Source organism: Sapajus apella, unplaced genomic scaffold (genome assembly GCF_009761245.1).
Source record: "Sapajus apella isolate SASKATOON/1434 unplaced genomic scaffold, GSC_monkey_1.0 scaffold7, whole genome shotgun sequence".
Classification (NCBI taxonomy): Eukaryota; Metazoa; Chordata; class Mammalia; order Primates; family Cebidae; genus Sapajus; species Sapajus apella.
This window is the reverse complement of record NW_022436947.1, coordinates 4,350,403-4,375,125: the sequence shown is the minus strand read 5'-3', so window position 1 is coordinate 4,375,125 and position 24,723 is coordinate 4,350,403. Positions and strand designations below refer to the sequence as shown.

The 24,723-nt window shown below is 37.2% G+C and overlaps 1 protein-coding gene across 13 annotated transcripts in view; it reads right to left on the bottom strand.

The window, feature by feature from the left end:
• Positions 1-24,723, bottom strand: part of DGKI (diacylglycerol kinase iota) — a 445,403-nt gene that overhangs the window by 100,069 nt on the left and 320,611 nt on the right. For all 13 annotated transcript variants that reach the window (XM_032275881.1, XM_032275878.1, XM_032275879.1 and 10 more), the window contains one exon: positions 22,719-22,819. In XM_032275881.1, coding sequence (XP_032131772.1) covers positions 22,719-22,819 — 101 coding nt within the window. The remainder of the gene's footprint in view (positions 1-22,718; positions 22,820-24,723) is intronic.

Genomic DNA, 24,723 nt, shown 5'->3' with positions numbered 1-24,723 from the left:
GGACACAAAGAAGGGAACACCAGACACCAGGGCCTTCTTGATGGTAAAGAGAGAAAGGAGGGTGAGGATCAAAAAGCTGCCTATTCGATTGGGTACTATGCTTTTTATTTAGGTTGTAAAATAAACTGTATATCAAACACCTATGACACAAAATTTACCTGTATAACAAACGTGCACATATACCCCTAAATCTAAAAGAAAAGTTTTTTAAAAATAGAAAATGAACTTGCACAGAAGAAAAATACTTTTAAAATGGTATCTTTAATATTCTCAGAGAGTTAAGAGAAACTGGTCGACACATGAAATGGAAAAATTATAATATCAAATGATATAAAGAATATGAAGAAGAAAAAAGAGGAGCCTCACTCAGAGAATAAAAGTACAAAACCCTTTGAAAATAAAAATTTGATAAAATAAATAGATACCTCAAATAGACCTAGTCCAGGAGGTCCCAATAATAGGAGTTTAAAAACATCCCAATAGGAGATTCAAAAAACCCAAGAAAATAGAGAATAAGAACAAAAAATAAAATGAAGAATAGTTCCTAAAACATTAGTTTCCAAACTCAAATGATCCACCAAATAACAAACACAACAGCTATAGGACAATATAAAGTTATCTCATTTTGAAATTGAAGAGTACTGGGGACAAAGGGAAGAATCAACTTACAGAAAGGAAAAACCAGATCACATACAAAGGATTACAATTTGGAATGTTTTCAAACTTGTCTAAGGCAACCATACAGTAAGGAAGACAATAAAACAAGGCCATCAAAGTTCTAAGACTTTTACACGTAACCCAAATTATCAAACAAGTGCAAGAGTTAAATGAAGGACTCATCCTCTATCAAGAAGCTACTGGATTATCTGCCCCACTAACGTTGAATTTTTAATAACAATGAGTGTTAATATAAAATATATTAATGCTATATCGCCCTCCTAATGTGCTCTGCCTGTACCTATTCTTGAGAGCAAGAGTTAGATCATAGTGAAGCAGAAAAATTCAAGGAAGCCCGTTCCCTATGATAATATTTTCATTTGATATCTAGAACTCAACTCAGCACCTGCCAAGGACTGCCCAGAAACAGCCATTACCTTGCCCACTAAGTTGTCTCAGAATGAATTTATGTCTCACTCTGAGGAAAACTGAAGCCAGACAATGAACTAGAGACTCTTTTCATCTTTCTTGGGAACTGTAAGCTAAAAGTGAAAGCATCACCTTTTCTTTACACAGAGGGATTTAGATTTGTTACTTAGTTTTTCAAAACCACTCAATATGTGGTTTAGGGATGCATACGTTGGTGGTAAATATATACATCAAGAGAATAGCCAATACAACAAGAATAGCAGTTATCCCAGCAGAACAGTGAGGGCTAGTACTTGTTCTGTTTCTTAATCTAAGTGGCAGGTACACTGGTGTTTATTTTACTATTAATCTATCAACCTGTGTATTGTATATACACATTGTGATGATTAATTTTATGTGTCAACTCGACTTGGCTAAGGGACACTCAGATAGCTGGTAAAACACAGTTTCTGGCTATGTCTGTGAGGGTGTTTCTAGAAGAGATTAGCATTTGTATCAGTGGAGTGAGTAAAGAAGGCCCACCCTTGTCAATGTGGGCAAGTGTCATCGTGGCATTCAATCTGTTTGGGGCCTGGATAGAACGAAAAGGTAGAATAAAAGTGAATTCTTTCTTCTTGAGCTTGGAAATCCATCTTATCCTGCCCTATGACATCATAGCTCCTGGTTCTCCTTCCAGGACTGATGCCAGTGATACCCATTCCTGCACTCCAGTTATCAGGCTCTCAGACTGGAAGATACACCACCAGTTCTCCTGGTTCTCAGGTCTTTGGGCTTGCACTGATTTACACCACTGGCTTTCCTGGTTCTCCAAGTTTCAGATGGTATCCTGTGGGACTTCTTGTCCTCTACAATTGCATGAGCCAGTTATCATAATAGATGTACTGTTACATATCTATATATCCAGTTGGTTTATTTCTCTAGAGAACCTGGACTAATACACAGATATGAGGACACAGGGAGAAGGCAGCCATCCATAAGTGAGAAGGAGAGCCTGCACCAGACCCAATCATGCCAGCATCCTGCGCTTGTGCTTCCTGCCTCCAGATATGGGAGAAATAAATGTCCGCTATTTAAGCTACCCAGTGTGTAGTATTTTGTTATGGCAGCCCAAGCAGACCAAAACAATGTGGAAGCTTTGACAAATTCAGGTACAGAAACAGGAACCGTACTGTGGAAGTAACTGGTGATACTAAGCCCTGAGAAAATCATACTACCAATTCCCCTTTTCCAGCCAAAATAAGTCCTGCCCTGGCACCCCTCTAAGGTTTCACCCTGACCTCCATTAACCCCCTTTCCCTATTTCCTGTTTGTTTAAATGTCTCATAATCCAGAATGTGATTAAATTAATTGGTTGAGAAATCCATTATACATTTTACATGTGCATGCTCTGGATTTTATGTTTGAAGTAAAATGCCCACAGGTCATACTAATTAATTTTGTCTTCTATACTTGAAGTTAGACTACTTGAACTCGTTATGCAAATGTATGCCAAATAACGCATAAATTAAAACTATTCATCCTCAGCAAATTCAAAATCTTCTAGCAACCAATCCACAATTGTACTCTTATATTCATAAAAAAACTTTTAAGGTCTATATACACCAAGAGAAAACATAACAAAATATAATTTCTAAAATATATATTTCACCACAGATTATAAAGAGCCAGGTAATAAATCAAGCTCAGGTACCCTATATACGAGACTGAATTGCCCAAAGCTTTAAAAAACAATATTGTTAAAGGTTACAATAAAAGGTGACTAGAGTTGTTTCTTAAGTTAGGTTTTTATTGGTACATAATTTTAAATATTTATCAGATACATGTGATATTTTGATACAGGTATACAATGTACAATGATCAAACCAGGGTAATTAGGCAATCTATCACCTCAAGCATTTATCACTTCTTTATTTTGGAAGCAGTGCCAGTCTTCTCTTCCTACTATTTTGAAATATGCAAAAAAATTTTAATAACTACTGTCACCCTACTATGCTATAGAACCATAAAAGTTACTCCTTCTATCTATCTGTATTTGCATATCCATTTATAAAACTCTCTTCATTTCCCTTACCCCTACCCTTCTGAGTCTCTGGTAATCACTTTTCTACTCTCTACCTTCAGGAGACTGACTTTTTTAGCCCCTAGATATGAGAGAGAACATGCCATATTTGTCTTTCTGTGTCTGGTTTATTTCATTTAACATACTGTCCTCCAGTTCCATCCATGTTGCTGTCAATGACAGAATTTTCTTCCTTTTATGGCATAATGATAATCTAGTGTGTATATAGACCACATTCTCTTTATCCATTCATCCATTGATAGACACTTAGGTTGCTTCCATATATTGGCTATTATAACTATTGCTGCAATAAACTCAGGCATGCAAATATCTCTTCCATACTGATTCCTTTCTTTTGTACCTACACATACCCAGCAGTGGGACTGCTGGATCATATGGTCAATCTACTTTTAGTTTTTCTGAGGACACTACATTATGTTGTCCATGGTGGCTGTACTAATTTACATTCTAATCAACAGTATAGAGTTTTAAGAAAACTTGAATCAGTTGATATGATGCAAAAGACAGTCTAATAATTTCCTCAAATGAACTAATTATTTGTTGAAGAAAGTGAAAAGACCCTTGTAGGCCACCTCTGAGGTAAACTGCCCTACCCAGGGATGTCTGAAGCAATTTTTATTCTGGCACAACCTTCAGCACAGCACCTTTGTGCTGAATTGTGTACAGGCCAATGAAAATTTGCAATAGATGGGAATCTGAGGTTAATGCCCATACCAACTGTGTGAGCTCCCAGAAGCCAAATTGAGCTAGGATCACTTTTCCTGGGCACAGCTGCTTGGAGCCTGCTATGGTTCGGCTCTGTGTTCCCACCCAAATCTCATCTTGTAGCTCCCATAATTCCCACGTGTTATGGGAGGGACCTGGTGGGAGATGAATAAATCATGGGGGCAGGTGTTTCCCATGCTGTTCTTGTGGTAGTGAATGGGTCTCACAAGATCTGATGGTTTTAAAAAATGGGAGTTTCCCCACACGAGCTCTCTCTTTGCCTGTCACCATTCACATAAGATGTGACTTGCTCCTCCTTACCTTCCCCCATGATTGTGAGGCTTTCCAGCCATGTGGAACTGTTCGTTCTCCATTAAACCTCTTTCCTTTGTAAATTGCCCAGTCTCAGGTATATCTCTATCGGTAGTGTGAAAACGGACTAATACAGAGCCTAAGCCTGGGGTTCAAAGAAGTAGCATTGAGAGGAGAAGCAGAGTAGCTGAAGTAATTTATTTTCTTACGTGAGTAAATCATACTCTACGCTTCTGGAAAAGCAAGACAAGCCAGAACAGACTTCCATTACCTGTGACCTGGGAGTATGATCAAATACACATGATAGTAAAGATACATACTTGTGCATCATGTTGCATAGCATGGTGTCATGTGATAAACTTGGGGGGGTGGAATCATATGGATGAACATGAAAATGATTATACTGATTATATTATATCAAAAAGGAGGAGAAGGAAGAGAAAAAGAGGAAGAAGAAGAGGAGGTTGGAGGAGGAGGAGGAGGAGAAAGGGGAAGGGAGGGCAAGGAGGGAGGAGAAAAGGAGAAAAAATAACCTACATAATTCACGAAAATAACGTACCAGTGTTAGTGTGTTATTTAATTTTTGCCACAGTCCTGAGAGGTGGATAGCACTATTTCTATTTTTAAAAAGAGGAAACTGAGTTTCAGAGAGATAACATGCCCTAAATGTTACAACTGCTAAATGGAACAACCGCTTTCAACCTAGGTTTCTCTTACTCAAGAGCCCCTGTTCTGAATTATTCCTACTATCCATTGAACTTGGGTCTCACAGAAGGTTGGACTTTCTACTAGCTTTCAACACTGAGCTCAGAGAAGTGAAGGCCAAAACCAGTGGCAGGCTGACCAGCAGCTGAGGATGGAATCATGAGTCCCATATGTAGAGCTCCACAAGCACTAAGGAAAGGCTGTGAACAGGGAGGGAACAGACTCAAGGTAAACATCTCCATTCCTGGACAAAGGAACAGAACCATGGGGCTCAGAAACTACCAGTGAAGTCAGACACATTCTCACGAACATACTTGAAAGGTTCCCTATTCCTCTCCTTTTCCAATAGGCCAGATTCAGATGAACTTATAGACTACCACTTGAGAGTATCAAAACTGTTGACAGCCTTGCTATAAAACCTTGTCTGTAATTTAGGGGTCACAGAATTAAAGTAAGTGTTGCTTACTATACAATGGTGAGCAGATGCTAATTATTATTGGGACAGTAACAATAAGAGTACCTCAGAATTTAAACAAGATTGTTACAGAAAATCACTATGACTTGTTTTGCTATTAAAATCCTTACATTATAATTTCCAATGCTGACCTAAAGATCTGAATGACAGTTAACACAAACTAAACATATGACAAAACCCACGTTCTCACTTGAGGTGTGAAAAGTTCATGACATCAGATGCAAAAGGTATTCAAAGGTGTTTCCAAAGGATTTTTGATACTGTGTTTACTAAATGTTATTAGTTTTCAGTCTGGTTAGCACGTGATATTACCAATTTGGTAGTTTGCTATGGTACTTATTCTCATACCATTCATTTTAATGTTTAATTATCCTTGATAAATAACTATATTCAGAAAAATTATAATTCCAGATGCTTTTGATTATTTTGATTGCTCAATGAGCTTAGTTTGCCCTTGATTCTTTTGCAATATAGTATGTAAAGGTCTAATATACTAAGAAAGATCATATTATCTACCCCACTGGGTTATTGTGAAGATCATGCCCTTTCCTGTGAAAAAAAATCCTATATTCACTCCTCTAAGCCTTATTTAATTCATCACTTTTACCCTTAATTCTATTATCAACATGTACTGCCCTTTCATAAATTCCCAAATCAATTTTGGCAGACTATATGTGAGAACTTTTCATAGCAGATAAGGCGTTGCACCAAACTCTCTAAAGGGTAGAGTCTAAACCAAAGCAGGTAATTAGAAGAATCAACCATACCTACAAGGAAATGAGGGTAATCACAGCTACCTGCTTTATGACACAAGCAAAGGCCCTAAGAGCCAAAGCAGAAAAAGCCACCTTTCACGCTAAGTCCACATGAAAGTGATAATGGGATTTATAAAAAGGGAGAAAACTCACAGCAGTTAATTCATTCTCTGCAACATACCATGATCTATTCAACAAGATGTCACTGTGGAAATAAAGAGCTGAGAGCTCAGCATTTTTTAAAAAAGATGTAATTATCTGACATTTTTGGTATTACAGTGCAATTCCTGTTAAAATAGACTTGCAGCTATATGAAGCCATTTACATATTCAAAACACAAATAAACTACCTTCAATAGGATCATTAAAAGAAGGTGTGATACCTTAGAGAAAAGCTTCTCAGAAACCACAGGGTTTGTAAAGATTGGGCTTTAAGTTTTAAATACACACAGACACACACACACACACACACACACACACGCACACACGTACATGTATATATACATATGAATTGTAGAGGCTTTTTAAAATAGGTTATTGCCTTCTGAAAAGAACAATAAATATAATCACAGAATTAAAAAGTCAGAAAATAGGAAAAGGCAATCAACAATATGGTAAACCATCAAAATATAGATAGTAATCTTAGAATAAATTTATGTTAACACTGTGCATATACACATTTTAAAAACTTGACAATTCCTTAAGCATCAATTTTAGATTTACTGACATAATCAATAGAGTTTATACAAGTACTTGTTATCATTTCATCGACCTATACATAGTATTAAGAAACCAACAGCCTTAAAAAAAAATTCCCGAGAAAATAATATAGAAATAACACAGGAGAAAAGCCAGATAAGCTTGGTATGGCAAAGACATTTTAGATACAACACCAAAAGCATGATCTATGGAAAAAAAAATGGTAAAGTCAGACTTCATTAAAATGCAAACTTCTCTGTGAAAGACAGTGTTAAGAAAATGAAAAATTAGCCACAGACTGGGTGAAAATCTTTGCAAAACACTTATCTGATAAAAGACTGGTATCCAAAAAATACATAGAACCCATAAAACCCAACAATAGCATTAGGAGAAATACCTAATGTAGATGATGGGGTGATGGATGCAACAAACCACAGTAAACCATATGGCACATGTATACCTATGTCACAAACCTGCACGTTCTGCACATGTACCCCAGAACTTAAAGTATAATAACAAAAAAAAAGAAACATCTTACCTCTGACTAAAATTTTTTAAAAATGGGCAAAAGGTCTAAATAAATATCTGACGAAAAGAAAATACAGACAACAAATATGTGCCTCCAAAGATGCTTAGCATCTTCTCTCAACAGAGAATTGCAAATCAAACAACAAAGATATCACTAGGCATCTAATAGAATAGCTAAAATTTAAAAAATAAATAAATAAATAAATAAATAACACCACCAAATGCTGGTGGGGATGTGGAATAATATAAACACTCATTCACTGCTGGTGGAATTATGAAATGGCACAGCCACTTTGGAAGACAGCTTGACAGTTTCTCACAAAACTGAACATACTCTTACCATGCAATATAGCATCAGACTACTTGTTATTTACACAATGGAGTTGAAAATTATGTCCACGTAAAAAACTACACAAGAATGTTTATAGCATCTTTATTCATAATTACCAAAACCTGGAAACAACCATGATGTCCTTTGGTAGGTGAACAGATAAACTGTGGTATGCCCAGGTAGTGGAATATTATTCAACAATAAAAAGAAATGAGCTATCAAGCAAAGACAAGACAGGAGGGTATTTTAAATGAATATTGCTAAGTGAAAGATGCCAATTTGAAAAGGATACATAGTGTATAATTCCAATTATGTGAAATTTTGGAAAAGGCAAAAACTATGGTGACAATAAGAATCAGTGGTTCCTAAGGGCTGGAGAGAGGAAGGGAGAAATGAAAAGATATAACAGAAGGCATTTCTTGTGAAATATTCTATATGATACAGTAATAGTGACTCCATGTCATTCCACATTTGTGAAGACCCATAGAGTTTCATGACACAAGAGTGAATCCTAACGTAAACTACAGTTTTAGTTAATAATCATGTATCAGTACTGGCTCATCAATAGTAACAAATGAGCCACACTAATGCAAGATGTTAATAAAGGGGAGAATTGTGTGTGGACAGGTTGGGCTGTGGGAGGGTTGAGAGGATATATGAAATTGTCTGTACTTTCTACTAAATTTTTCTGTAAATTTAAAACTGCTGAAAAAAAAAGTCTTAGTTTAAAAGAAACAGAAAAATCAAGAGAAAAGGAAAAGAAACTGTTCTGAGTTTCCTATAGACACGTAATCTAAAGGAAATGTAACACAGGAAGATGTAAAGACAAGCGGAATCTTTCTTTTTACCTCATTAGTTCCAAATGTGCCAAGCTTATCAAGGAGCTACAATTCTTACTTGATGGCTGATAATAATTAGATAGAATGGGTTTGCAATACAATATTTCAATCCAATTTTTCCCCTGCTGGGGGTAACAGGTCTATTTTACAACCATCTGTCATCATTAACTTCCCACTGCTCACCTGGAACCAAGGGGGACAACTAATAGGCATATTAGCATTCAAAAGGAAACATGGAAACATAACATCCTAAGAACTTGATACCTTGCAATGCCATGCCATGACTGGGACCCGTCAGCAGTTTCATAACTCCTAGTCCTTATGATTAAAAGTAATTGTAAACACTGGATTCCCTAGCTTGAGCTAACCCAGGTCCTGCCGATAGTTTATTAAAAATATCACCAGCAGCTGAGCACAGTGGCTCACGCCTGTAATCCCAGCACTTTGGGAGGCTGAGGTGGGAGGATCATGAGGTCAAGAGTTCAAGGCCAGCCTGGCCAATGTGGTGAAACCTTGTTTCTACAAAACATACAAAAATTAGCCGGTGTGGTGGTGCGTGCCTCTAGTCCCAGCTACTCAGAAGTCTGAGGCAGAAGAATAGCTTGAACCCAGGAGGCAGAGGTTGCAGTGAGCTGAGATCGTGCCACTGCACTCCAGCCTGGGTGACAGAGCGAGACTCTGTCTCAAAAAAAAATGTCATCCACAAGATAAATTATGTAGTTTTCATTGCATTCTATTCAAGTGTAAGATTTCTGAGTGCTTTCTAGAAACTAACAGGTTCTCTAGAAATCTGGGTTTCCAAGTACAGATCAAATTCTGCTTTTCATCATGATAGTATACTACCTAAGAGGGCAACCCAAGGAACACGCAACTCCCTTAAAAAAAATCATCTTAAATGCTTATGGCTTTCATCATCTTTAATAACAACTCATGGCTTTTATTTTTACTTAATTTGGTAAATATATATTGTATATACTAGGAATTATGCCAGAATATTTTTCATGTCTATAAGTCATTCACTTAATCATTTTAGCAAATGAGTTTTAAGGACTTTCTGGTGCCAGGGACAGTTCTAGTGGCCCGAGTTGGTCACAGAATGTTGAATAAGACATGGTACCTGCCCTCAAGGGGTTCACAGAGTTGGGGGAGGAGAGAGGTACATGAAAACATCCTACTGATAACTTTGTAATAGGAACAGGATAGACATGGACTCCACGTGTTTAGAATCCAGAAGAGCCACACATTCCTCAAGACCAGACATTTCTCCACAAGGAGCCATGAAGAAAATAAGGTAGTTTGACAAAAGAAACAAGAGTTTTCCAGACAAAGGGAAATTATCTCAAACCACCCTTATACTCTAAGAAACCACAGCATGAAAAGAAGAAAATAAAATGTTCAGGAATTAGGAAGGCAGGTAGGTACAGAGTAGAGTAGGGTGAGGCTAAGGCCCAAGGCTTGATTTTTATACTAAGAAGTTGAGACTTTACTCACAAAAGAATGGGTAGACACTAACAGGTTTCCAACAGATGGTGATGGTTCCAGATATACACTGACCAAAACAGCCTTCATGTTTCCGTCAGCATGATGGAACTTCAGACAGGTTTCTTCTGGACTATACACCCCTGACCACTTGTTTCTTAGAGCATCTACTTTAGCAAACTTTCCATTGTAAATCCTTTCTCGGCTCCTTTGAGATGGATGTAAATCTGCTCCCAGACTCATGCCAAATTTGACAACCCAAGAATGTCTTTCTCCAGGAGCTAGAAGTCACTTTTTTGAAATGTAAACATCATGAAAGACAGAGTCTCCCTCTCTCAGGCTCCGTGGGTGGCTAAGAGCCTAAATAATTATTTGTAATAAGAGACCATTAGCAAACACAGATGTCTAATCAGAAGAAAAGGAAAAGAAAAACTGTTCTGAGTTTGTTATAGACAGATACTTTGCTGATCAGATCTTCCTGACATAGAACAATTATCAGTACCTATTTCGTTACTCACAGCATACACACTACTCGGGAAGTCAAAATGGTGGTGGAAATAAGGAACTAAAAGTAAAACTCAAGGAGGAGAGGCAGGGGACTGGAGAAAACAAACAAATTCCTAAGGGAGGATGTAAAGACAAGTGGAACCGTTCCTTTTATTTTGTTAGTTCCAAATGTGCCAAGGTTATCAGGAAACTACAATGCTTACCTGATGGCCAATAATAATTAGATACAATGGGTTGGCAATTGACCAACCTCCCCACAACATCTTCCAGTAGTTTTCCATTAGCTCACCCCATTGCCTAAAAATCTCTCACCTTTTTCTTGGACAAAATGTTAGAAAAATCATTGGGAGTAATACGGAAGGCAAATTGATGAAAAATAAGGTGAGTGGCTAGAGGATGACTGACGATGCTAATGCAGTAAATTAGATGAGCAATGGTGAATAGAGGGGTGGCAGGAAAGACAAGAAGGGAAGAGCGTATGAGAGAGATATGTAGGCCAAGGAATCAATTCCTCTGTGGTCAATGGGACAGGAAGGGGCAAAAGGAGCAAGGGTGACTGTCAAGTCATTTTGCATGGCTGTGGGAGTTACAACTTTCTGATACACTTACCTAACGCCATGGACTTGTGGTCTGATGAGCTAGAGAGAGTGAAAAAGAGCAAAGAAAGCAGTAGCAGAAAGAAACTGTGAAAGTAACATAAAATTAAGCAAAAACTGTGATGATAGAAGACAAAGACCACTTATCAATGCCTCAAAGGCAGTTCGATAACACCTAAAATACGAGAAAATGGTTTCTGAGTTAGAATGTGTTATAAACAGAATTGAGGAAAGAAAATTCTGAAGGCTGGAGAACAGAGAACAGAAGAAAGAGAAGGAAAGGGAACACTAACTTCCCCAGGTGCCCATCGAAGCCCAGCCCACAACGCTTCAGGAGTTAGCAACAGATCCTTTCCTTTTTCTCTTTCCAAAGTATCAACATTTGGGACATGATAAATAGAAAAAGCAGAAGTGAGAAAGAAAATCCCAGGGAAAAAAAGGAGATGTTAAAGCCTGGTCCTCTGAACAAAGACAAAAGTTGTCAGGTAGAGCAGGAGATCCAATCACGGATGCTGTTTATAATGGCCTGACTTACTCTTTCCTACTTCTGATGACTGTGGTTATCCAGGAGCAGCTATGGGGAGAAGGCCCAAATACCTCTCTGCTAATACACAGTAAGAACAAAAGGTCCAGATCAAACAGTGCTGTGAAATGTCATCCTTGTCCGAGTGAACATGTAAATTTCATGACAATGGTATAAATGCCTATTTTTGATGAAGATAATTCCATTTCAAAGAAGGTTCCTAATGTTGCATGCAATAAAGTTCTAGTACAACAAGATGATGTATATAATTCCTTGGCACTTATTTCTGGTGTTAAACGTGATACAGGCTTTTAACTGTGAGGTCCTAGTATGCCCTTGACAATGAAAATGAATATTTCTAAAATTCTTAGGTACAGGAAGAACCACTACTGATATTGACTGCCAGTGCTCAAGTACTTAGGAGGGAGATAACTTGACGGTGACATTGGAATCTTGGCTACGTGGCCAGGCCAGCCAAATATATCTGAAAATCAAGATGAAATATTAAATGTCTGAAAGGAAAGATTCATAATCATACCTAAAACTTTAATACTTGAAATGATGATTAGATACACTGGTCCAAATCTCTTTCATAATTTCTATATCATGCTGTCTTATACTGTAGGGTGATGGGCAAGGTCACCAACTAGATGCTGGGGACACATTCAGTCATGCAGCCTGGAATTTCTCAGTTGATTAGATACATGTGGAGAATTAATGACAGAATGATTTTCTAAAATCAGCTGAAGGGGCCCCAAGCCTCTTTCAGAAAGCAAAATGAGTAAACAAATTATACATAGACAGCTTCCATGAGGAGATGTGAAATAGGGCAGTCTCAAACAAACACATCTCTAGCAGCTGACAGCCTGGAGACATCTCTAATTCTTCTTGTAGGTGACTCCAGGAGACTGGCAGTGGATCAGTGATTCAGGAAACCCACTCGGTGTTAAGAGAGAATGTTTTCCACCAGTGTGAACTAGGAAAAGCCTGCAGTTTTTATCCATGTAACTAGTGCATAAAATTGTGGTTCTGAGTCAATCTGCAAAGATGTTATTTTCAAATTAGCTTACACCACTTCTGTCCTCGATTCTGTTTAATTCAATCAATGGATTGCTCTTATTAACAAAGGCTACATTTTAACAGTGAAGAAAGAAATGAACATATAAGAAATATGCATCCTGTTGGGAATCAAACTCTGAAGTTTCCTCTGCTGGCTACAGTGTCAGAGTAGAAAGGACAGCCTGAAATTTAGATGGCTTTGTATTCAGGTTTCCACTTTTGATTTCTCCAATTCCACATGGAGAATGTTTGGATTGGCAATAATTCATCAGAAAGAACTTTTAAGGAAAGGTCAGCATTCACCTTTTAGGCTTCTACTTTGCTTTGCTAATTCAGACACTTCTGAATAATCTACTTATATTCCAATTCTCTGAATTTGAGACAGAAGAGAAATCAAGCCAAAAGATATAATAAGAGAAAAACTTGAGGGCTAGTGCTCATTTAAATTTAATTTCCAGTACATAGAACAATCTTTGATACATAGAAAGTGTTCAACAGATCGTGGTTAAATGAAAAGTCGAATTAATGAACTCAAGGATTTTGGTATAAGGGTGGCTCCTTCCTGGCCTTAGTTGAAAAATTAGGTGCTGAGTTATTAATACATAACAAGACTCTGCTTTCGGAACTGAAGCACTACATTCAGATCCATGTTAGGATTGATGCATTCATTCTCCCAGATGCTGAAAGTTTGCTGACAGTGCACAGCTGAGTCCTTCTCCAGAAAGGATGCTACCTCACTCAAGGTTTATCCCCTTCAGGGCAGAGCCTGATCTGTACCCAATAAACCTTGCCTCGATTTAGAAAATTCACAGTGGCTGTCCCAGGTTCAAAGATCCCTGTGGGTGCCCTTTGTTGTGACATTAAAGCTCAACTTCTCCCTCTTCATGGTCCCACTTTTCCCACCCTGCACAGCTGTGGTTCCCTCTTGGAAAATCCCCAATAAAACCCTTGTACACAAAACTCAGTCTCAGAGCCTGTTTCCCCGGACACCCAACCGATGACAATAACTATGATCCTAAATTCTTTCAAATTTGTCTTTATAAAGAAGTAGGCTGTATGTAAAAAGTGTCCTGGATTAAGAGAGAAAATATAATTTCTTATTAAAATCCCATCGCAGCAAAGTAACCCTGTGTGAGGCAATCTTAAGTGTCCTTGTGATGATGCATGTGGCCAGTGTACAGAAAAGCCCTCTGTAAACCATGAAGCCCTATGCAATTACGGGGTGTTAATATTTATTATTAAACATGATAGTTGCGACTCTGCAATGGCCAACACTGCACTACTCACACATCAGCAAAATGAACGAAAGTAATAATTTTATACAAAGATCCTAGAAGAAAGTCTTCAAAGGGAAGTCTAACTACCATCTGAGCTTATATCCCAGAGTAGTCAACCTGGTAAGATGGCAACCAAATGGACTAGGCTGATCTAAAATAGTAAGAGTTGGCCATAATTTTGAGTATGTGTTACAAAAAATAAACCAATGAAAAGGGAAAATAATCTTTCTGGCAGAGACTTAAGGATGCACCTGCAATTGATTGCTCTCATTACCAAAGGCTATGTTTTAACAGTGGAGGAAGGATTAAATATCATCATCAACACTTTAGGCCCATTTCCTTTTCTGAAGTCTAACATTATTAACTTCTAATACAGCACAGCTCCAGAGCATGTTTTAATTTCTTATAAATAAAGAAAGCCTTTAGGTCATAAGCAGAAATAGATGGCAAAGAAGTTTATATTAAAAATAAGATCATATTTCGGCCCAATATTCCCCTGGTATCAGAGTCCTTTAAAATTAGAAAGACATAGAGTAGGCTCATCGATAAACCAAGACAGCCAGAAACTAGGAAGTCAGGCTCTATGTGCTTACAAAAAACCAATGAATTCAATGATCCACTTCTAAAGTAAAGCTCAGCAATTCTGCCCAGCCCTCTCACTGTCTCGCTCCTGAAGCTATTCAACCCTTCTTTTCTTTCCAGAACATTGATACTATCCATTTCCAACTTTCAAGTAGAAGGCTTGCTTCCTATTTTACTGAGAAAATAAAAGCAATCAGAATAGAACTTCTGAATAGAACTTCTATCAGAATAGAACTTCTCCCTAGCACCAAGTACACCCAGTATCTGTATCCTGACTCATTCCTCTGCCTTCTCTCACTGTTCCCCCGGGGAACCTACCCCACATTCCTGCCCACAGCCTTCCACTGCTCACTAGGTTCTATCTCACCACCTACCCAAAGGCATTGCTCCTGCAGTTAGCCCTCTTATGAATCAAGTTCTCTCTTTGGTAAATTGGTCCCACCAGCATACATACCTGCTGTACTATCTTAAATTTTTTTTTAATCCTCCTTTGATTCTACCATATTCTTTCCAGTCATTAATCCATATCTTCCCTCTGTTTTATAGTTAAATATCTCAAAAGGGCAATCTATGCTGAATTATAGTCATATGTCATTTAACAAAAGGAATGTATTTTGAGAAATGTGTCACTAGGTGATTTCTGCATCATGTGAACATTATAGAGTATATACAAACCTGGATGGAATCACCTGCTACACACCTAAGCTACATGGTATACTCTGTAGCTCCTAGGCTACAAACGTGTACAGCATGTTACTGTACTGAATACTGTTGGCAATTGTAATACAATGGCATTTGGGTATCTAAAATATCTAAACATAGAAAAGGTAGAGTACAACTACAATATTGAAATCTTACGAGACCACTGTTGTCTACGCAGTCCATCACTGATCACGATGTCATTATGCAGCACACAACTGACTTTTGTTGGATCCCATTGGCACATGAATCATCTCTTTGCACCTTCACCTTTTTGACTCCACAATCTCATGAAGCTACTACCAACTTTCCTCTACCCCAATCCAACTACCAATTCTTAGTATGCATCTTAACCTCTCTGAAATGCTGAGAGTTAGACAGTTTTTCTTTTCTTGGATTCCAACGAACAAGCTCTCCTGCTGCTTCTGCAGCTAACCGTAGGCTCCTCCTTGGTCTTTCTCCCTCCTTCTTGGTCTCCCTCCTTCTTGGTCTCCTTTGCTGAATTCTGTGCATCTTCCCTACCTCTACTTACCAAGTTACTGAGGTCAAAACCTCAGAGACAACTGAATCATTTTGCTCCTTTAGGCATTACAGCTAATCCATCATCTCATTCTGCCAGCATTACCTCCAAAATACGTCCAGAGTCTAACTGATTCTCTCCAACTCTATTACTTTAACTCCCTCATTCCTTCTGCCTGTCAACTAGAGTATCATATTAGCCTGGTACCTGCTGTCCTATTTCCATCATTGCAACCTGACAATTCCCTACCTAGTAGTCAAATTTATCTAGAATAAATTCAGGTATGATACACTCCTCAAATAGTTCCAATACTTTCTCATCACACTCTGAATAAAAGCCAAAGCCCTTTTCACGGTCTATAAGCCCTCCACATGCTGATCCTTCTAAATAACTTTCTGACTCTCCATTCAACTAAGCAGGTTCCAGTCACATGGACATCCCTGCTCATTAAAAATACTAAGGATGCTTGGCCTTGGAACTTGCCATTCCCTCTGCCTAGGGATACTCTTCTAGAAATCCACATATGCATCTTTTCTTTCTGTTCTGGTCTCTGTTTAAATGTCACTTCTTCAGAAAGTCTCTTGCTGACCATTTTATCAAAAACAGAATCCTCTTCACTGTTCTGATTTATTTTCCTTTATAGCACTTGCTGCCATATTGTATTATTTATTCATTTGTCTGTCTCTCCACTGGAACATAAGTTCTATGAGGGCAAGTACTTTTCAGGATTCCCATTACTTGAAATACTACTAGAAAGATGATAAACAGTCAATTAATATTTGTTGAATTTATGAATGGATGATTTATTTGAGGTTGGAGGAAGATCTAAAAACAGAAACTTGCCCAACAAGCCTGAGTATGATAAACTAAGTCAAAGTCAGTTTAAATATAAAAAGACATTTGAAATGGAATCATGAAAGACTGAAATATAAATGTTTACTTATGTTATTAAATATATTTATGTGAAAAATAAGAACTACTTGGAGGAAACAGAAAACACAGTGATTAAATAAGTATTCAAAATGCCAGCCCCTCAGTTTGAGTTTTCTGTGCCTCAATTGCTTTATATGTGAAATGAGAATAACAATACTATCTATCACACTGGGACATCAGGAAAATTAAATTACACAATAAGTGTAGAAAAGGCATTTCCTAGCTCTTAGCAATAGTACAATGTGTATTAACCATTATGATTATTACATTTTTAATAAAATGATAAATGTAAGATACAGACAAGAGACAGGAAAAGACAGTAAAAATCTAAATACAAAACCCTGGGTAAACGTCAAATCAAGAAAATAGGAATAAACATAAACATGTTTTCAAAATAGGAAGGACAATGCTCTTCAGAGGTCAAATTGGCATCATTTAACTTCTCAGACAGATTTCAAATTGGAAAGCCTACCTCCACCAAATGGAGGCCTAATCTCCACTGAACAGCCCTGTTGCCAACTTGTTAAATGAGGGGAAAGATTCAATTTTAGATGAAGCTATTGATAGGAAGAAAAAAATCAGTGCTTTTAGCAAACTTGTGAAGCACAATGTACTTACATGGTTTTCTAACGCTTATACTCATTATGAATGATATTGGAGCTTTAAAAACTCTACTAAGGAAATACGCCAGTGAAAAATGTTTAATCCTATGTAATTTCTATAAAACTAAACATTTAGTATATTATAATTGTTCTTAAGAAATGCCTAGTTTAACTACTGCATTTAGCAGATAAGGAAACAGAAGGCTGAAGAAGACAAATGCATTGCCCAAGGTCATACACCTAATTAGTAGTTAGACTGGCTTTTCTCATTGTTGCGTATATATTTTATCTCTTTCTTTCATTATTAAAGTGACATCTGCCAGAAAAATAGGTACAGAATGTTTATAGCCCCGTCACAGTTATCATCACATTTTTTAAAAAGAAAAGAAAGAAAGCTCCAGAAAATCAGGAACTAATCCTGTTTTGTTTTCTTCCAGTCGCTGTTTGCTCACAGTAAGGACTCAATAAGTGTGTACTGAATAAATTATGTTGTAATGTTGGATTTTCTAGTTTCATCTTTCAGTGACTAACGTCTAGTACAGTATGGTATAGGTCTAGTATATCTGATATATAACTAATGCAAATATGTAATTATTGAAAGTATAAATGCATGAATGGTTGAATGGCTCCACCATTTTGGCATAGTTAACAAATTCGGTTGAGCTCCAATATGCAAACTGGAAACAATTTTAAAAATCCAGTGATCCACGGCTTCTGCTCCTTTTGAAAGTGGGTTAGACTTAGTGACTTACTCCTCAAGAATAGGGTATGGAAGGAAGAAAAATTGTAACTCTATGGTGGAGAAACTTGGCAAATACCACCTTTACCAAATGATCAGGTTAACATCACCAGGGATATCATGTGGATATCAGAGAAGTCTTGACATGATGAGAGAAAAAGCATACTTCACCTCTACAGTATTCTTTCCAAAAGCCCATAAGTTCAGTCTAATTATGAGTAAAACACCAGACAAAGCCAGAATGGAGGATATTCTACAGGAAGCAGTAATCCCCCCAAAACTACTAAGGTTACCAAAAAAAAAAAAACAGGGAAACACAGAAATGGTTACAGATCAAAAGAGACTAGGAAGGCATGCCAACTCAATGCAATATGGTATCCTGGATTTGATCCTGGGATAGAAATCCTAAAAGTTTAGTTAATAGTAATATAGCAATATTGGTTTCTTTGACAAATGCACCATGGTAATGTAAAGTGTTTAATAATGAGAAAAACTGGGGGAGGAATATACAGGAATATCCTGTATTAACTTTGTAACTTTTTATAAATCTAAAATTATTCTAAAATAAAAATTTATTTAAAAAGATTCAGTGGTAGATAACAGATGACACACTTAAGAGAATGTATTAGGACTTGAGGAAGGACATTTGCAGGTAAACATCCAGATCATCCTATATGGGCATGCAGTATTTCCATGCTTCATGGACTTAAGTATCTTGTCATTATAGCAGATGCTTATATGAGTAGACACAATAAAAGTAAATTGAATGATTTAGTTACACTTTCTTCCCATAATCTTTCTGTGATATTTATGAGTATTTTCAATTCGATTTTTGAAAGTAAGAAAGTGAGCTGGAGGGTGGTGGTGTGTGCCATTTGAAGTGAGCTGCCTCAAGCCAGGAAGGGTTCCATATAGAGGAAGTCAGCCTCTATGATCTCCTTTGAGCCTGGCTTTGTGGACTTGCAGACTGATGAGCAGTGTGGCAGCAGGCCCTCCTTAACACAACAACCACAAGCATCATAGCTACCATTTTCGGAGAGCACGCTAATGTGCCAGACTTCACAACATGGGTTCCATATATGGCATTACATTTAACCCTCAGCACTGAATGGAGTTATCATTATATCTTCATTTTACAAATGAGAGACTTGATCATCAGAGAAATTAAATGACTTTCTCAAGGTTGCAACTGAGATTCAAACACCAAAATTTCTGACTTTTCTACTAAATCACCAAACAAGGAAATTCCATTAGGGCAAATGCTTAACTAAATTCCTAGTTAGGATACAATCCTTGTGTCATTAGTGTTAACCAATGTATTGATCTATTACACCTTATACGTTATATACATCTAGATAATACTGAATTATACCGAGGTTATGTATGTAAAAGCATAGTCAAACACTATATTTGATATACAACAAATGTTAATTCCCTGTCCTTACGTACATCTGCTTTCAGTTGGCTCCAACCTGGTTTTTACTGCTTGTATTTTAAACACTAGGTTTGTGTAAATTATCATGGCCATTTAAAAGTGCAGGTAAACTGATGCCCAAAGTGAAGTTTAACCAGTTTGCATAGGAATTGAGTTAAATTTTGGAGAATATCAAGTTATCCCAGATTTTTAAAAATATATATCATATGTTAATGAATCTCTTCTGGGGTTAGACATATAACAGATATTTAAAAACAGATTATCTTTTGCCTAGATTATAGGATTATAAGCTCCATTATGGACCCACTTGTAGAGTTTATTCTGTTTATGAGATTGATTTTCTGATATCATTATTACAGATTTGCTTTAATTTTTTTTAATATGGCCACTTTCTCTTTATGTTGTACCTCTTAAGTTGAATAGACTGTCCCCTCTTGCAAACCACAAGCAACTATTATCTGTGGGTTGATACATCCTACACAGTGAGGAAGACTTTTGGTGTCTTACATAAGTCTGAAATTTACCAAAAAGAGCTGAGGGACACATTGACAAGGATTGTCTTTTTCCAGGATATTATTTTAGAAGGATTGTCCCCCAGTGAGATGGGGCTAAATGGAAGAGGGATGGGAAATACCTGAAAGAGTAGAGTCATCTTTCTCTGTGCTAAAATAAGCAAAGCAATTTAAGAGCTGAATTACCAGGGAGCCCTGCATTATGGACAGAAGATGGGCTTTGTTAGATGACAAACATGTGAGCTTATTATCTAATGTGAACAATAAACAAGATTCTGCTAAACAGTGATGGCAAAGAACCATGTGCTGCCCGGAGATATCACTTGGTGCGCCATCAAGAAAGGGAAATAACTTCAAACGCAGTACCACACTACTGCTCTAGCTCAGACTTTGGTGACAATAAATATGACCTAAGAGGATTCACTCTCTTTGTTCTGGGATGTAGGTCAGAGTACATTCCTAGAGTCCCTTTTATCTAGATGTGTTGTGCAAACTTCACGTAATTAATGCTTCTGAAACAACATTTATTTTGGCATGCACCTCATAGATGAACTTAAACTTGTTTTTATCTTTATACTCAGTTTGAGCCATGTCAGCCTTCCATGAATCTGTAGTCTATTTCAAGTTGGAATCAGGCAAAAGAGCAAAGGTTAGTAGGAGTGAATCCAGAATCTAAAAGGATAAACTTTTCCAGGTTAGAAGCACCATCACCAAATATTAAAAGTAGAATGATTGAGTTGGTCACTTTTACTTCCCATCCTTTGTTTTCTTCCAATCTAAATCTTTGGAATGAGTTTTAAAATCTTTAGAATAACTCCTTTTTCCCGTTTTTGAGAATTTCTAAGTTCTTTTGAACTTATTTGGTTTGCATTTATGCCATTGCTTCCCCCCATTTGACTGAAGAAGTTTCTTCACATAGAAATTTTATCACTGAGTAAAGCACTTGCTGGAAAATGTCATCTTCTTGGAAAAGCTCAAATCACAATTACCTCCAGCAATGGTGGACAGATAATGCCACGGAAAAGATAGAACAGATAATTGAAAGCTACAGATAAGCTTCAAATCTCATTTCAGCTAAAAATTTCAAATGTGTCCCCACTCCAAACAGAATTTCTTCGGAGTTGATGGTAAGCTGCAAAATATTACTTGATATCTGTTATCTTCTTTTAAGAACTGTTAGCTATTTGCTTGGGAACTTAAACCAAGAAAGAGCATAAAACACTCTTCTTTATGATAAGTAACCATTAGAAGTCAATTTAATTTACATTGTAGTTATACTCCCCATCAAAAAAATATACATCCATTACTTTAGGGGTCAAATTAGATTATATGCTAGTCTATCACTTATAAGCTCATTTATATTAGAAAATGGAACATGCTGTTTACAGAAGAAAGAAATAAAGAGGTTTGGGGAATTGCTCCTCCTCCAGCTCAGACTTTCCTATCCAAGGAAATGAGAGTAAAGTATGGAAGTAAAAAGGCTGGGGAGAAACTAAAAGGTATTGATGTCTAAGGAAAACAATGTAAAGGATTGAGGAATCTGAAGCAGGTGACAGAATTAAGCAAGAAAATTCACATCAAATTCTCTAGTAGAGTCAATGATTAGACTACCAGGGGTATGGATCCTCGTCTTGTGCCAATTCTAGATTGTAGAACACCCTGTACCCACCCCTAGGATTATCCTTGGACCTCAGAATTTCCGTCCACTAAAGCTTACTTCAGATCACTCTCAGAAACCAGAGCTCAGAAGGCTTTCCTACTATTACTCCTGCCAGTTTTAACTATTTTCCTCTTTTACACAGGTAGGCAGGTCTACACTTAGAGATCATTTGGGGACGTGGTTCATAAGTCTTTGGTTCTATATAAAAGTCATTTCTTTCTATCAGTATCATTGCCTATTCCCTTGGACACCAGTTTTCCTTATCTTCTCTGACTTTACTGCAGTTGACTATTGGCCCCCACAATTATGAAGGAGCCGAGAACCCTAATATCTAACATTCCCATGGTCTTAACTTTTCTGACTTATTTTAACCAATTACCTCATAAATTATAAGACATTTAAAACAATGACCAGAATGTACCAGAATGTAAAAAGTGTCCAATACATACTGATTGACTAGCGAGATGAACTAGCAATTAGCTATGTATTCAAAGAAGCATACAGAAAATACAAACGTTGAGAAGTAATTCATATATTGACTCAAGGCACATTTCAAAAATAATGGCACTTGATCATCAATGAATCACTTTGTCATCACAACGTTCCATATCCTGTGGGCCCTTCTCTGACATCATATAATAGCATAATATCTAGAAGTGCTGCATGTGCCTGTTTGCCACACCTACGTGAAGAATGAGGCAAGTGTTTGATAACGCAGTCTCCAACAAGAGACTTGCATTGTCTCAAGAGTTTCCTGGATGGTGCTATACCACTGATATCACCAATTTTTTGGCTTTCCTCATTTCAGGCAAATCTGAGACTAAAGTGGTGAATAAGCCAAGAGATCCCGACTTGGCATCCACAGCTGAATGATTTTATTCGGCTGTTTTCCTTTTCCAGTTCCTTTTTCTGTAGCCCATACATTATCACTTGGAGCTCACATGTTACTATGTTTCACTTCACTTCTCTAACCACGATTTTTCAGGCACAAGGACAAATGAATCTACCCATCAAACCCAGGAAGATCAAGAAGCTGAAGATAAGCTGATTGCATGAAATCAATTAGGCACTTCCAACTTACAAGCTTCCCGGAGTTTCTCTTTGTCATAGTGGAATCCTTCATAGTCTTGTAAACCGATTTTGTTCACCCGGATCCTCAGACGATCTGGGACAGACTGGGGACTGCAAAACAAGAACCGAGTGGTCAGATACAAATGGGAGAGCGGAATTGGTAGCCATGTACCTTGAGAACTAAGGGCAATATTGTCTCTTCATGTTTAGAAGGAAGAGTTCACATTCAAACCAGAAAGGGGGGTTCCTCACCAGAATTCTACAATTATCTAGAGAACACTTCTCCAGAAACCAAACATTTCTGAAATTTATATAGGAATGTGGAAATACACAGAAAGAACCTTTGGAGACCGCTTTTATATCATACTTTCTATTGATTTTTTAAAAACACTTAATAAGACCATATGTTTGTTACATAATAAATTAGATTCAGCGAATCTGAAATGGTGTGATGTGTGGTGGAGCTGTAAGAACCACAGGCAAATATGCATATCACAATGAGACACGGTCAGGGGCAGTCTGACCCTCAGAGAGATGGAAAAACTGATTTTAAAAGGCAGACCACGAGTCCAGAAGGCACAGGGTGGAGACTGAAGTAGCTCTGCACAGCCCAATAGCCTCTGACAGCACCTCTCAGTCAAAACATATTACAATATACACCACTTGTGATGGTGCCTCTGAGCACTCCAAATGAAGAAAAATGTTTAAATATGTACAGTGTCCTTTCTGTAGGAAGAGAATGAACTGTGTAACTCATTTTAAAAGAATTCAGCACATACTGGTTCCAGACACATATTAAACAATAAAACGGTGCAGTATCAGACTTTCTGAACACTCTATTCATTCTCCAAAAGCCTATAACTCAACTCCTTGGATTTTTTTAAGTGATATTTTGAAAGTAGTTTAAGCTTGGATATTAGTTGAGTGGAATAATTTGGTTTTCACTCCCATGATGGATTGACACATTTCTTCAATATATTAATATAACACAATACCTACTTGTCTTTGGATACTACCTTATACTGGGATTTCATTGGTTGAGAGGTCTGTTTCTCATTTTTTATATTAAATGGTGATAAAAGTCACCATTGACTAAAGTCATTGACTAAAGTAGAAAGCATGGCATTATTCTTTAATTTGATCCTGTAAAGGAGGAAAGGGAAGGAAAGAAGGAAACAGAGAGAAATAAATAAAATAGGAAAAAGAAAAAGAGAGGGAGAGAGGAAGGGAGGAAAAAATGGAATGAGGCAAGGTAGGAAAACAAGAAAGATAAGAACAGATGAAAGGAGTAACATGTCTACAATTTTAGGACACCTCTCTCTACCTTCACTTCAAACACACACATGCAGAAACACAGACACACACCCATTTAATTTCACTAAAACTATGGAAGGGGAACTAAAAAAATAATGTAATCTCATTTTCTAAACCTCATGTGTCTAAAACCTCATTTTAGTGCAAAGTACAGTAACTCCCTCCATATGGAATCCCACTTTACTCACCCAAAATAACACATACATATCAAACTATAGACACACATGAGCACACTCACACATGGTACGTACCTCTCCCTCACACACACACACACACACACACACACACACACAAACCGAGATTTAAACTGTGGCTATTTTAAAGTGTAGATATATGTGCACAAATTCTAAAGAGAGATGGTTGACAGGTAAAAATGTCTGAGGTTCACTGGCTTAACACACAATCGGCATAAAACTACAGAGATGGATATTTCTGGGAGAAATTTGAAAAGACAGATTCAACAGGTATATTGATCCATCACTCAAAGTGTGTTTGTTGGGTGCTTACTTTGTATTACCATTGTGCTGGATATCAAAAAGGTATTGACGAATAAAGCCTGAGCATTTAAGTTGTGAGGGAAGCTATGGCTTGACAGTATATTTGCAGATACAGATCTTCAGTTAGAATAGGCCTTAAGTATAATAAAAACTCACAATATTATTATTATTATTATTATTATTTTTTTTTTTTTTTTTTTTTTT